Source organism: Macadamia integrifolia, chromosome 13 (genome assembly GCF_013358625.1).
Source record: "Macadamia integrifolia cultivar HAES 741 chromosome 13, SCU_Mint_v3, whole genome shotgun sequence".
Classification (NCBI taxonomy): domain Eukaryota; kingdom Viridiplantae; phylum Streptophyta; class Magnoliopsida; order Proteales; family Proteaceae; genus Macadamia; species Macadamia integrifolia.
In genome coordinates, this window is record NC_056569.1 from 22,009,576 (window position 1) to 22,024,405 (window position 14,830).

Here is a 14,830-nt window from a genome sequence, read left to right on the forward strand (position 1 = left end):
AAATCCTAAATTAAGAAAGAAAGGGTAGTCAGAAGAGGGAATGAGAGGGTGGAGAGAAGACTATTGAAGAAGCCTACCTACCTGAATCAATGTTTGAACTTGAAAGCTTGGGTGATTTGAGATACTGCCAACCCTAAAAACCAGATCTGGAATGAACCAAATATGAAATTTCTAGGTCTTAAGAAAACAAATCTTGAAAAAAAAAAAAAAAAAAAAAAAAAAACTAAACTTGAAAAAGATTCAAGGATCTACTCAAAGAATGCCCTCACCATGGCATAGACTTTATGTCAAATAATTTATGAGGGTATTGATTACCCAACTAAACAAATGATAGAGTCTATGTGCTCTGAGGGATTCACATCCTTTATAGATGAAGGAAAGGCATGTGAATTCTTACTTGACTTAGCTGACAAAACCCGTGAGTGGGAATCAACCTAAGAGAGTGAAAGAACCATAGGAGGGAAAGGATATTTTGTGGATGGGATAGTAGCCAAGGAAGCCCATTTGGATAGCCTAATCAAGAGGATTGAGGCTATTGTTCCTAGAGAGCCATCATCAGTCGATTTGGTTAAGATGTGTGTTTGGTGCCAGTCCCTGGACATATCATAGAAGAATGCCCCAACACCTTTGGGGGCACTTCTAATGATAATGTTAATGCCTTATACCAGAATAATCCATATAGTAGGTAGTAACACCAACAATCCAGAATGGAGAAATCACCCAAATTTCTCCTGGAATCAGGGCAACCAAGCAGGGTCTTCCAATTTCCATAATCAAGGTCAACTTAGACCCCAAAGGCCTCCCTTTGCACAACAATTTTTTTCCAAAATACTTTTCCTAAGCCAAATGTAGGACCTCAGGCTAGTTTTCCTAGGGCCCCTCTCCTATCATCTTTTTAGCAACCCCTTGGGTTTACCAACACTGGAGAGGCAAGTAGAATAAGTGAGTTGGAAAAAATATGGCTCTCATGCCAAGCCATCAAAATCTTACGAGAGAACTCACCCAAGTTGTCTCAATTATGCGTGAGAGGGAGAAGGGAACTTTACCCAGTCAACTAGAGCCTAACCCTAGGCATCATCAGCCTGTTAGTTCACAAGCACCAACTAATGCACCACTGAATATAGTACAAGGTTAGACCCAACAAGGGCCCTCCAACCAATGTAATGTTGTTTATGCCCTTAGGAGTGGTAGAGAGTACCAACAGAGTGTTCCTAAATCTTTCTCATCTATTACTCCTGTTAACTCTCCTTCAATTGAGGACACAAGTGTGCCTCTTGTTCCAGGTTCGTTTGATGAACCCAAAGATTCTTTTGAAACTAGAGATGATTTGGTTAAGGAAACAAAAAATGATTCTTCTGAAAAAGGAAAAATCCTTAATTGTCCTTATGTTCCTCCTATCCCATTTCCTAATCGTTTGGTAAACAAAAAGAAGACTGCTTTCATGGATAAAATTTTAGAAGTCTTCATAAAGGTAGAAGTGAACATCTCTCTTTTGGATGCCATATCCCATATCCCAGATCCCCACCTATGCAAAGGTCCTGAAAGATTTGTGTACTCACAAACGTATCACTAGTGTGCCCAAAAAGGCGTTCTTGGCAGGTAACATTAGTTCCATAATTACTCAGCCTATAGTAGCCAAGTATAAGGATACAGGGAGCCCTACCATAACTTGTGTCATAGGCAACACCTACATTGAGTATGCCTTACTTGATCTTGGCGCAAGTGTGAATCTTTTGCCTTACCATGTGTATAAGAAACTAGGATTGGGAGAATTGAAAGCCACTGGAACTACTCTTCAGTTGGCAAATAGGTCTGTTAAGATTCCTAAAGGGATGGTTGAGGATGTCTTACTAACGGTGGGGGAATTTATTTTCCCTGTTGATTTCATTGTGTTAGATACCAAGCCCTTCTCAACCACGGATGAGATCCCCATAATCCTAAGAAGACCATTCCTTGGTACCAGTAATGCATTAATCAATTGCCAGAATGGTTTCCTAAGGTTATCTTTTGGCAACCAAACTGTTGAGTTTAACATGTTTAGGATAGGCAAACAACCACATATGGAAGAAGAGATCAATATGCTTGAGGATTTTCTAGATTTTTCTGATGATTTAATTACTAATTTTGATATTGATTTTGATTCAGAATTCCAAGTGTATGGATGAGTTGGACGATAGTGAAAAATTCTTTTCTGAAGTCTTGAGTCTTTACACACTTGTGGAACCCTTAGGACCCCTTTCCAATTCCATTCCCAAATCTTCCATAGTTGAGCCCCCGAAGTTAGATCTTAAGGAGTTGCCATCTAATTTGAGGTATGCTTTCCTAAGGCCTAACTAGACTTTTCTAGTAATAATTTCTTCATATTTGACTTCAAGCCAGGAAGAGGAATTAGTTAAGGTGTTAAAAGACAATAAGGAAGCCCTAGGTTGGACCATGGCTGATATCAAGGATATAAACCCTTCTATTGTGCAACATCATATACATCTTATGGAGGATTTCAAACCATCCACGGAACCCCAAAGAAGAGCTAACCTAGTGATAATGGAAGCCATTAAGAAGGAGATCCTAAAGTGCTTGGATCATAGAATAATTTATCCTATTTCTGATAGCCAATGGGTAAGCCAAGTTCATGTAGTGCCCAAGAAGTCTGGTGTTACTGTAGTTCCCAATGCCAATAACGAATTGATTCAACCCATGTCCAATCAGGGTGGAGAGTGCATAGACTATAGAAAACTTAATGTAGCAACCTGGAAGGACCACTTCCTATTGCCATTCATTGACCAGATGTTACAGAGGTTAGCGGGACATGAATATTATTGTTTTCTTGATGGATATTCCGGCTATAACTAGATCCCAGTTACTTTAGAGGACCAACATATGACCACTTTTACATGCCCATATGGAACATTTGCTTACAGGCGTATGCCCTTTGGGCTTTGCGATGCCCATGCTACGTTCTAACGATGCATGATGAGCATATTTTCTGACATAATCGAAAAATTCTTAGAAGTATTTATGGATGACTTTTCAATTCATGGGAATTCTTATTCTGAGTGTCTTCACCATCTTTCCCTAGTTTTGAAAAGGTGCATATCTAAGAATTTGGTTTTGAATTGGGAGAAATATCATTTTATGGTTAAATCTAGTATTGTTTTAGGCCATGTAATATCCAAAGAGGGAATTAAGGTAGATAGAGCCAAAGTGGATTTAATTGATAATTTACCACCTCCTTAATCTGTTAAGGATGTCCGGTCTTTTCAAGGGCATGTGGACTTCTACAGGAGGTTTATTAAGAACTTTAGTCAGTTATCCCGACCTCTCACTTCATTACTTGCCAAAGATCAAACTTTTGAGTTTTCTAAAGAGTGCTTAGAATCCTTCAAGCAACTTAAGGAGTTGACCAATGCACCCATTGTTCAACCACCTGTTTGGACTGAACCTTTTGAACTGATGTGTGATGCTTCAGATTTTACCATAGGAGCGGTTTTGGGTCAAAGGATTAATAAGTTGCCCACTATCATTTACTATGCTAGTAAGATCCTAAATGATGCACAACTCAACTATACAACCACTGAAAAAGAATTTTTAGCTGTTGTGTTTGTGCTAGAAAAGTTCTGGTCTCACTTAGTTGGGTCACATGTGGTAGTATACATTGATCATTCCGCTCTTAGATACCTAGTTTAGAAGAAGGATGCCAAAGCCCGTCTCGTTAGGTGGGTTTTACTTTTGCAAGAGTTTGATTTGGAAATTAGGGATAAGAAAGGAGTTGAAAACCTAGTTGCAGACCATTTATCCTGGCTTCCCAATTCCTTGACTATCGATTCTCCAGTCAACGAGAACTTTTCAGATGAATAGTTCTTTGCAGTGTCCAGTGAACCATGGTTTGCTGACATTATCAACTTCTTAGTTTTAGGTGTGACTCCGGATCACTGGTCCACCCAAGATAAGTATAGGTTTCATTCCCAAGTTAAGTACTTTTTCTAGGATGATCCTTATTTGTTTAAGGTATGTCCGGATCAGATTCTCCGACGATGTGTTCCTGATCATGAGTAGCATTTCATTCTCTTTTTTCCATGATCATGCATGTGGTGGACACTTTGGACCTAAGAAGACTGCCGTAAAGGTTCTCCAATACGGATTTTATCGGCCCACTTTTTTTAGAGTTGCTTTTGATTTTTGCAAGGTTTGTCCCGCCTGCCAGTCTTTTGGCCGTATCAATAAGAGGAACATAATGCCTCTCAACCCTATTTTGGTAGTTAAGATCTTTGATGTATGGGGCATCGATTTCATGGGACCATTCCCTAATTCCTTTGGGAATTGTACATATTTTTGGCCATTGATTGTGTTTCTAAATGGATAGAGGTTGTACCTTGTAAATCTAATGACCACAAAGTGGTGGTCCAGTTTCTCAAAGAGAGCATTTTTTCCTATTTTGGTGCACCACGTTCAATAATTAGTGATAGGGGTACTCATTTTTGTAATCGTCATTTTGAGGCCTTAATGAAAAAGTATGGGATCACCTATAAGTTATCTACCCCTTATCACCCCCAAAACTAGTGGCCAAATGGAGGTGTCTAATAGGCAGATCAAACAAATCTTGGAGAAAACTGTTAATCCCAACCGTAAGGATTGGTCTCTTAGGCTCATTGATGCCTTGTGGGCCCATCGGACTGCATTCAAGACCAACCTTGGTCAGTTTCCCTACCGTTTGGTGTATGGGAAAGCCTGTCACTTACTAGTTGAGTTGGAGCATAAGGCCTTTTGGGCCAATCAAGAAGCTCAACTTTGATTTGTCTGATGCGGTAATTTATCGTAGGCTCCAACTATCTGAGTTAGAGGATCGTAGGAATGATGCCTATGAAATTTTTAAGATTTACAAGGAAAAGACCAAAGCCTTCCATGATAAGCACATTCTGCGCAAATCTTTTGCAATTGGTGATAAGGTTTTATTGTACAACTCTCAATTGCATCTTTTCCCTGGTAAGCTTAGATCCCGATGGGATGGCCCATTTATTGTTTTCATAATGTATATCCCCATGGGGCTGTGGAAATTCTAAATCCACGAACAATGGTAATTTCGAAGGTTAATGGTCAGCGTTTGAAACCGTTCCTCAAGTTTCCTACTACTGGTAGTGAAGAGGTCATGGATCTCTATGAACCTCTTTACACTGATGACTAACTTTTAATCAAGTATGACCCCCTTGCATTGTCTTCGCTTTTAATTCTTTCCATGCATTGAGGACATTGCATGACTTAAGTGTGGGGAAGGGAAACCAGTTTTTGCTCTTTCCACTTTGTTTTGTTTGTTTTTCTTTTTGTTTTTGAGCTTGCTAATGATGAAGTTCTACTTTGGCTTTTGGCTAATGATCATACCATTCGGTTGCTTGATGTATGAAAATAAAAGTTTTGATTAAGGTACCCATTTTGAACGTATAAAAACCCTGTTGATAAGAAAGAAATAAGCCTGTGTCTTGAGATGGAGACTTTCTTTTGAAAAATAAGAGACCCTTGTTTTATGGTGTTGGACCATATATAAGTCTTTGGTTTCCTTGTACTCTTGATTTGGAGTTGAGACCTTATTTTTAATTTAGTATGAGTTGACAAATGCACAATTTAAAATGAAGTGTGAAATGTGGTATAAAGAAGAGTAAGAGTTGATTCCCTTGGAACTAGACAAGGCATTGCGCCTCAGGAAGCGTGGTGACTTAATCGAAACTCTTAGGGAGAAAACTTCTAAAAAAAAAAAAAACTCTGCCATCATTGTCTATGTGGGCATATGCAAAAAGCGAAGCTACATAGTAACTTGGGTGTCTGGTGTTTGCTCCACCATGTCATTCAGGCCAAAAGTAGTGGAGTAGAATAGAGTTTATTAAGCGAAAAAAAATGTGGAAATGTCATTAATGCTTGGTAACATGTTTGGTAAAAAACACTCCAACGCCTCAGTCCTTGGTTCCCTATTTCTTCACAAGTGGTTTTGCTTTAAGATAAGGATGTTTTGGAAGAGACGAGGTGAGTTCCAAATTAAGAAATATGCTAGTGCCTGGAATTGATATGGGGTGATAAAAGTTCAAGTGTGGGGGTCCTTTGTAAGAGGAATTATCTTTGCTCCGGATTGGTATGGCCCTTACCTTTAGCCAAGATAGGGATTTGTTTATTCTGAATTTTGGGTGTATATTCACTACAAACACCCACGAGACACAACTCGTCCACTAGGGGTGACCTAGGGGTTTAAAGGCTTGTTGCACATGCTAAGTGCAACCGTGATTCCTACGAAAGTGAGTTAGGTTTTTTGTTATTTACATTTTAGTTTTTTTTTCTTTTTGTTTTGCTCGAGGACTAGCAAAGTCTAAGTGTGGGGGAATTCTGATGAGCACATTTATGTGTGAAATCTAAGTAGTAAAGCGTGCATTTTTACATATTTAGAATGGAGCTAGTTTGGGTTTTACTCTCTTTTTGCAGGTTTTGTATTTTAAACGCCTTAAGCATTATCGGGCATCATATCTCTCTAACAACAGCTACCTAGTATAATTGGTAAGCTATAGTATGCAAAATTCCTTTGCTCACCAGGAGGTCTCAAGTTCGAATCTCATGGTTGTCTTTTTTTTGGAGAATTTTATTAAAGATTTCCTGCTTTTCACTCACTTAATGCACTAAAGGCATGGAGGGGATTTCCACATCAAATTAGAAGATTGTCCAAATCTTCAAAGCAAGGAAAATCGTGGGAGGGGTTTCTTGTATAAGAAGAGAAAAAAAAGGAAAAAAAAGGAGAAATAAATTGTGTCCAAATCTTCTCTCCTCCACATCATCACCAGAAGATTGTCCAAATCACACAAAGCAAGAAGGAAAATCATCCAAGAGAAAGAAAAAAAATCGGCCAACAAGGGTTGTGCGCAAGATTTGAAGAGAGAAAAATAAATAAATAAATAAAGGAAAGAAAATAAGCAAAAAAATTATAGGAAATTTCTCCAAGTTTATTTCTCTTCTCTCTCCTCCACCTTAGCACCTTTGGTCTCAAAAGATCTCACCTACCAATTGTGGGTTTCTCCCTTTTAAGAAAGAGAAATTTGTTACCCTACCTCCCCATTCCTTATAAATACAACTCATGTAAGAGGAGGGGAGACACTTCATTCTTCTTCTAGGGTTTTTTTTTTTAGTTGCTCTCCCTCACTCTCTCTAGTTTTAGTTCTTTGTTTTTGTTTTTATCACTTTTGTAATAATTTTTTATTTCAATTAATGCAAGCACTCTTTTATTTTTATTCAGCCTTTTATGTTTATGATTTATGCAATTGAGTTGTAATTTTTAAGTTATAGTTCTAGGCTTAGATCTAAGTGACAAGATCACGAGCCGTGGAACATCTCTTTTTCAAGTTCAGTTTTTTTTTTCAAGATTTGTTTTTTCCAGGCCTAGAAATTTCAGATTTGGTTCATTTCAGATCTGGTTTTTTGGGTTGGCAGTATCTCAAATCACCCAAGCTTTCAAGTTCAAGCATTGATTCAGGTAGGTAGGCTTCTTCAATAGTCTTCTCTCTCCTCTCTCATTCCCTCTTCTGACTACCCTTTCTTTCTTTCTTAATTTAGGATTTTAATTTCAGTCGTTACATTATTGTTTTCCCTTTCCCCCAAGGTTCATGGCTAGTGTATGTGATGGCTTTGCCCTTAATGTAGGTGTTGCCTATGACACGCAATTAAAATTAAATAAATAAATAACTGAAAATAAACAACCCATGCAATTAAAAAGCAATGAAGGAAAAAAATGTTGAAATAAAAATAAAGTAAAAGAAGGGGATAAAGCTAGAGAGAGGTTCACAAGTAGGTTTCTCTCATTAACCCGAGGGATGCATTATAATATGAGCTTCCCTACTTGACCAGAGAGTCACTCTTACAAGGGTTACTCTACTTGGCTTTAGGGAAAGGGAGGCAATTAAAATAAAAGCAATAAAAAGATGGTTCTATGGCTAAGAGGGGCAAAGCCAACACATACACTAGCCATGAACCTTGGGGGAAAGGGAGAACAATAATGTAACGACTGAAATTAAAATCCTAAATTAAGAAAGAAAGAAAAGGTAGTTAGAAGAGGGAATGAGAGGGGGGAGAGAAGACTATTGAAGAAGCCTACCTATCTGAATCAATGCATGAACTTGAAAGCTTGGGTGATTTGAGATACTGCCAACCCAAAAAACCAGATCTGGAATGAACCAAATCTGAAATTTCTAGGCCTGGAGAATACAAATCTTGAAAAAAAAAAACTGAACTTGAAAAAGAGATGCTCCACGGCTTGTGATCTTGTCACCTAGATCTAAGCCTAGAACTATAACTTGAAAATTACAACTTAATTGCATAAATCATAAACATAAAAGGCTGAATAAAAATAAAAGAGTGCTTACATTAATTGAAATAAAAAGTTATTACAAAAGTGATTAAAACAAAAACAAAGAAGAACTATCACTAGAGAGAGTGAGAGAGAGCAACTAAAAAAAAAAACCCTAGAAGAAGAATGAAGTGTCTCCCCTCCTCTTACATGAGTTGTATTTATAGGGAATGGGGAGGTAGGGTAACAAATTTCTCTTTCTTAAAAGGGGGAAACCCACAATTGGTAGGTGAGATCTTTTGAGACCAAAAGTGCTAAGGTGGAGGAGAGAGAAGAGAGAAATAAAGAAATTTCCTATAATTTTTTTGCTTATTTTCTTTCCTTTATTTATTTATTTATTTTTTTCTCTTCAAATCTTGCGCACAACCCTTGTTGGCTGATTTTTTTTTTCCCTTGGACGATTTTTCTTGCTTTGTGTGATTTGGACAATCTTCTGGTGATGATGTGGAGGAGAGAGAAGATTTGGACACGATTTATTTCTCCTTTTTTTTTTTTCTCTTCTTATGCAAGAAACTCCTCCCACGATTTTCCTTGCTTTGAAGATTTGGACAATCTTCTAACTTGATGTGGAAATCCCCTTTATGCCTTTAGTGCTTTAAGTGAGTGAAAAGCAGGAAATCTTTAACAAAATTCTCCAAAAAAAAGACAACCATGAGATTCGAACTTGAGACCTCTTGGTGAGTAAAGGAATACTAGGTAGTTGTTGTTGGAGAGATATAATACCCGATAATGCTTAAGGCTTTTAAAATACAAAACCTGTAAAAAGAGAATAAAACCCAAAGTAGCTCCATTCTAAATATGTAAAAATGTACGCTTTATTACTTAGATTTCACACATAAATGTGCTCATCACCGAGGCCACAGGCCATTACATATACATTTTGGATTTTATCAACTGACTTGGAATTATCAGAACAGACTACTATTTGACACTCCTACTCAAACTAGGACTCTCTAAAAGTAGAACATAGGTTTTTAATGAAATCTGGACTCAAATTCTTTTCTTTTTATTTTAGGAGACTAGGACTTGATTTAGGTATCTTCTAACATAAAATATCTCTAGACTAGTCCTACTTGACTTCCCATAGTACAAGCCCATTAAAGTGGTCCATTACAATGAAAACCCATTGGACTAAATGCCCAACATGTATAAAACACAGCCCAAGGTTTATTTCCACTAAATGCCGATCTCTGTTATTTATTTGCAGCATCAACCTATACCTTTCTAATTTTGATGACCAACCTGAAGTAACTTCCCATATATCATTTGTTTGTTTGTTTTTTTGTTTTTTTTTTTTGTTTTTTAACACTATCCAACCCAATTATGTTTTGCTCTTTCAACTCTCCTTTCAGAGCCTTACACTTGTATTGTATTTCTCCTTCCAATGGTGCATCGATTTTAGTCACTAATCATTATTGCACTTGACCGAACGTTTTAAGATGAGTTCATCTTATCGGTCACTTATAGTTATATAATTCTGATTCGAGAATTATTTGGATTAATTCGTTTTATTAATTCAACGATTCGGTCAAAAAAACGGAGATAATAAAATTCAGGTTCGGGAATTATTCGTTTACAAAAATAAAAAGCGAACAAAAAATTTGGATGTTATTTTTAATATTTGTAATACTTGTTTCATATTATCTATCAATTATCTTATGTACATTGCATAAAAATGATATAAAATTAAAATTTAAAATTTTAAAGATAAAAATAATATATTTGGCTCTTTTTTCTTTTCTAAATTCATTTCTTATTATTCAAATAATTGAATCAGAGAGAGAGACTGAGAGGGGGTACTAAGGACAAATTCAGCTAGACTCATCACTCACGTCACCCACCATGCGTGTTCACCTTAAAGACTGAAGAGAGAGAAACGACTGTAAGACTTATTCAAACCAAAATGGGGTGAGAATTTTTTTTTTTTTTTTTGGGTAAAAGTGTGAGAGATTACCTTAGAAAAGATAAGCTTCGTCAGTTTTTATTAAAAACAAGAGGAAAAGTAACATTGGGATAATAAATGTATAATAGTCACTATTTCTAAGGCTTATTGTCTTATTCAAGATAAAGCTTTTTTTTTGTTATTTATTATTTTTTATTTTTAACATGAGATAAAATTCGGTTATAATTCTGATATAATTCAGTTCGGATGAATTATTCGTGAATTTTTTAAAAATCTATAAAGTCAAGAATTTTTCAGAATTTTTTGTTTGCTTCAGATGTGGACCGAATATTTTGTAAAATTCTGTTCGGCCGAATTATTCGGAGAATTAAATAACTAGGCGGTCACCTGGACTAATCCTAAGTTCCTGCAAGTGCATCCATATTGATCCCGTCTTGTTTAGTCTTGCCATCCATCCATACATTTATCTTAACATCTTCAGATCAGCTACAAGCCTACAATCACTCTTATGACGGGACTGTTATTTTTGTCAAATATACTTCTTCTATAATATGCCTGATGTTATGTAAAATTACCTCTGCAATTTTAGTGTTGTGTGTCAAACTCACAAAAATCTCTAAGCAACTCTTTGTTTCATTAGCCATTTCAGTTCTCCTCAAATATTCAGTCCTATCGAAGATGCATAAAGATAATGAAAATGGTTGTTTGGGTGTATCTCATGCCTTTTTACTCTGCTTCACTCTTCAAAAATTTCCTTCTGTGAATGAAACAAAAGGAATGGATGCAACATGTGGCACTAATTATGAGAAAGGATTGACTAATAAAGACAAATGCCAAAACAACACAAAGGTATTATTTGTTGCCTATGACAAATAAGAAGCACCTAGCTATATAATGGCAAGGAGATCTCATAGTTCGTTAACCTCTACTTGAGCCTTCGTATAGCCTCTCTAAAGTAGTAAGATAGTCTTTGAGCCTATCAAAATATTAAAATTACCCAATGCCTTGGATCACCTTCCACTATATTTTCATAAAACCTAGGGCACGAATCTAGGCGTTGAATTTCTGTGCTGGCAAGGATGAGGTGAGTGGGTGCAGGAAATATCTTTTACTATTTTTTTTGGCTTGAAATGTTTGTATTGGATAAATTCAGCATGTTCATCGAATCAACACTTTCTTACCATTCTAGCAGAGGGCTTCTTATTGATGAATGAGGACATCAACAGAATCATCTTCAATAATACTTCCTTGCATTACGCATTTTTTATCAGAAAAATCGGGGAAATCTTGGTTGTTTTACTATAAATGTACAATATAGGATTATAAGTTGATTGGCATTCCTTTCTGGGGGGGAATTCATATGATTGATTTGAACATTTGTCTATACTTCTGGCAGGATTCAACCTGGAGTCTTTATTACTACCGGATTGGTAGTCTTCTTGGTTATGCTTCTTTTATTTGTGGACTGGTGGTCGTGGCGGATTGTCAAACTGCCCTTGAAATCATTTTTCTTGACGCAACCTTTTTTTGTATCTGCAATTGTAACATCATTTTCAGGGTTCATATTTGTCCCACTACTTAATAGTTTGAAGATTCATCAAATCTTTAGAAATGAAGGGCCAGTTACGCATTCCACTAGGAAGAGGAGAACCCCAACAATGGGTGGACTGTTTTTTATTCCAGTTGGTATATCCGTTGCCAGAGCTGTAGCTGGTTTATCTTCTGTTGAAGTGTCTGGAGTTGCAGTGGCCACTATAGCATTTGCTGTAATTGGGCTACTTGATGATATCTCAAGTTTCATTAAAAATCATAATTATGGATTACCTGCATGGCTGAAACTGTTTTTGGAGGTAAATTTTTTTTATGTTGCTTGCTTGGCTGTTCTCCAATCTTTTGTTTCATTCAGTTATAAATTTCCGATGAATAATCTCTACCAGTTTTGTAATATATTCTAAAATGGCTTGACAGGTAGCTGTTGGGATATCGTTCTGGTTTTGGTTGGACTCGACGCATATATCATCACCTTACAGCATGTATACCTTCTTGTAACTAATCTGATCGAGATTTATGTGATGGTAACGCACACATGTCTATTCTTGTCAAAAAGCATTTCAAGAAAAAGTAGTCTTTTATGTTTTCCATTGTTGAATGTAAACACTGGACACCATTTCTTAGTAATTTCTCAGAAGAACATGATGTTCCAAATGGAAATTAAATAGACACCATATAATTTTATATGAAATTACCATTTTATATTCAAATTAATTGAACTGTAAATTGTATAGATAGTAGAGGTGTTTCTCAAAAAATGGGCATACCTAGTGCATGAGGCTCCCGCCATTGTGGGGTCTAAGGAGGATCATAATGTATGCAGCCTTACCCCCACTTTGCAGAGACGCTGTTTCCTGACTCAAACCTGTGACCACTTGGTCACAATGGAGCTACCTTACCTTTGCACCAAGGTCTGCGCTCGAAGGTGGTTTTCAACATTGTACTTTTATTTCAAGACTTGTTCTTTTAAAACAATATATTAGTTTTCACGATGGTACTGCCCCTTTTGCCAATATATCCATCTTATAATTTTTCCAATTAACCATTATTTGGGGGCATGGTATATTGACAAAATCTTAACTTTGGAAACAATGAGAGCATCATACATCGAAGCAAGGATTTAGTTCTTGGTGTCGGATCGGACAATTTTACCCCTACTTTTCATTAAAAAAAAGGTGTTTTTTATGATTTTACCCATACCGATACCCGATCCGGATAGGCCAGGTATCGGTATCTCAGCCGATCCGATACCAATACCTAGAACCATGCATAGAAGTGATACTACTTCCTCTTAAAGCTAAATAAAAGTAGCTAAAATTTACAAACTTTCATTTCCATGCCAAAAGTTTTGATCTTTGTGCATATTACTCAACCATGAGATAGTGTGTGGTGCATGATTTTTTTTTACCAACTGTTCATGCAATAAGTGTTTTAAAATGTCTGATACATACTTTATACTTATTCTTTTACTGTGATGTAGGAGAATGTTAGTGCCTCTCCCTTCACCATTGGGCCTTATCTATCTGGGAAAACTGTATCCCATTTTGACTGCGTTCTGTTTTGTTTCAATGGGGAATGGAGTTAACTTAACCGATGGCCTTGATGGTCTAGCCGGAGGAACAGTTGCTTTGGCTTTTATAGGCATGTCGATTGCTGTGCTTCCAATATGTTCTGGTCAGTGTGAATTTCTCCTTGAACTTAAATATATCAAATGCATGTGGTGTAACTTGAACCCTGAAAATGTGAACTTGTTTGGATTTCACTTGTGGTGTTGATCTACTCGTATCTTAGAGTGACGGGTACAGGAAGATAATGGTGTTTGGCTTGTCACTCATGTAAATTAGGATTTAAACCCCCTCCTCCCTCCTGACATACCAAAAAAGTATGCAAATAAGGATATATGTGAATTTTGGTGGGGAAGTATACCTTCAAAAAAGGCATCCTTATTACTGATTTGGAGGGGAAGTGTACCTTTAAAGAAGGCATTCTTATTGCAAATTCAAGAAGGTATAAATAATTTCAGAAAGGTTAAAGAAGAAATAAGGGATTATGGTTTCCACATCTAGGAATTTCATATGGTTCCAGGACAATTCTTTCTACCGAGGGGTTTTGTAACTTTGCTTTCTCTTTCCCTCTTTTTTTTTTTTTTTTTTTTTTTTTTGGGGTGGGGTGGGGGTGGGTTGGGATTGGGGTGTTGGACAATGCTTCTTAGAGATCTGGCTCTTTAGAGGAAGTGAAAAATGGGAAGATATTGCAAAGATAGAGAATAGCAAAACTAGATTTTCTTGAACTGCTCATCTCTCTTATATTTAATTGGGTTCACCAATCACCATATGCCTTTATTTCTGAGTACTGAAATGAAGTTAATAAGAATCAGGAAATTGTACATGGATACAGAACATAGTTCATGGTACCAACCCTACAACCTCAATGAGCGGATCCAACATTACGTCTTTCGTTGCTTCTTGTTTGGTTAGCTCATCTGTGGGTGAGTTAACTAATCGGGCATCCAAAAAAATGAAATGATGCTTAGGATTGCGTTGTCTTGATGATTTGAGACAACCAACAAAAGTGATGTCAGACACCTGTATGTGTGTTTCCACATCGGGCTCCATGTTGAATCATATCTGCGGTGTACATGGACAATTTTTTCCTTGTCCTCGTTTCCTGGATAACTTTTGTATCTCTTTTATCATCAACCTTTTTTACGACCTCGACGTTTGACTTGTCAGAAATGAATCTATTAGTGTGCAGTTACAGAATCTTCAACTACTATAGGTTCTCAGTAGACTGTTATTTATCATAGCACCCTTGAGTCTCTAAATACTCGGGATATCCCTCAGTGCCTGGGTTCTCTATCAAAGAACTGGAAAATTAGTATTTGGTGTAATTTCCATTACCTAAATCAAAATAAACTAGAATTTCTTTGAGCGTTCCTGAGGCATGTAGTGACCAGTAGCATTTATGTATATAAGAAACATTTATGATATGTTTTACATATAATCAAT

At 36.7% G+C, this 14,830-nt stretch overlaps 1 protein-coding gene across 2 annotated transcripts in view; it reads left to right on the top strand.

Moving 5' to 3' along the window:
• The window catches only part of LOC122059596 (phospho-N-acetylmuramoyl-pentapeptide-transferase homolog), a 72,778-nt gene that overhangs the window by 52,180 nt on the left and 5,768 nt on the right, over positions 1-14,830 (top strand). For both annotated transcript variants that reach the window (XM_042622480.1, XM_042622479.1), the window contains 3 exons: positions 11,668-12,121; positions 12,240-12,304; positions 13,303-13,496. In XM_042622480.1, the coding sequence (XP_042478414.1) occupies positions 11,668-12,121; positions 12,240-12,304; positions 13,303-13,496 (713 nt within the window). The remainder of the gene's footprint in view (positions 1-11,667; positions 12,122-12,239; positions 12,305-13,302; positions 13,497-14,830) is intronic.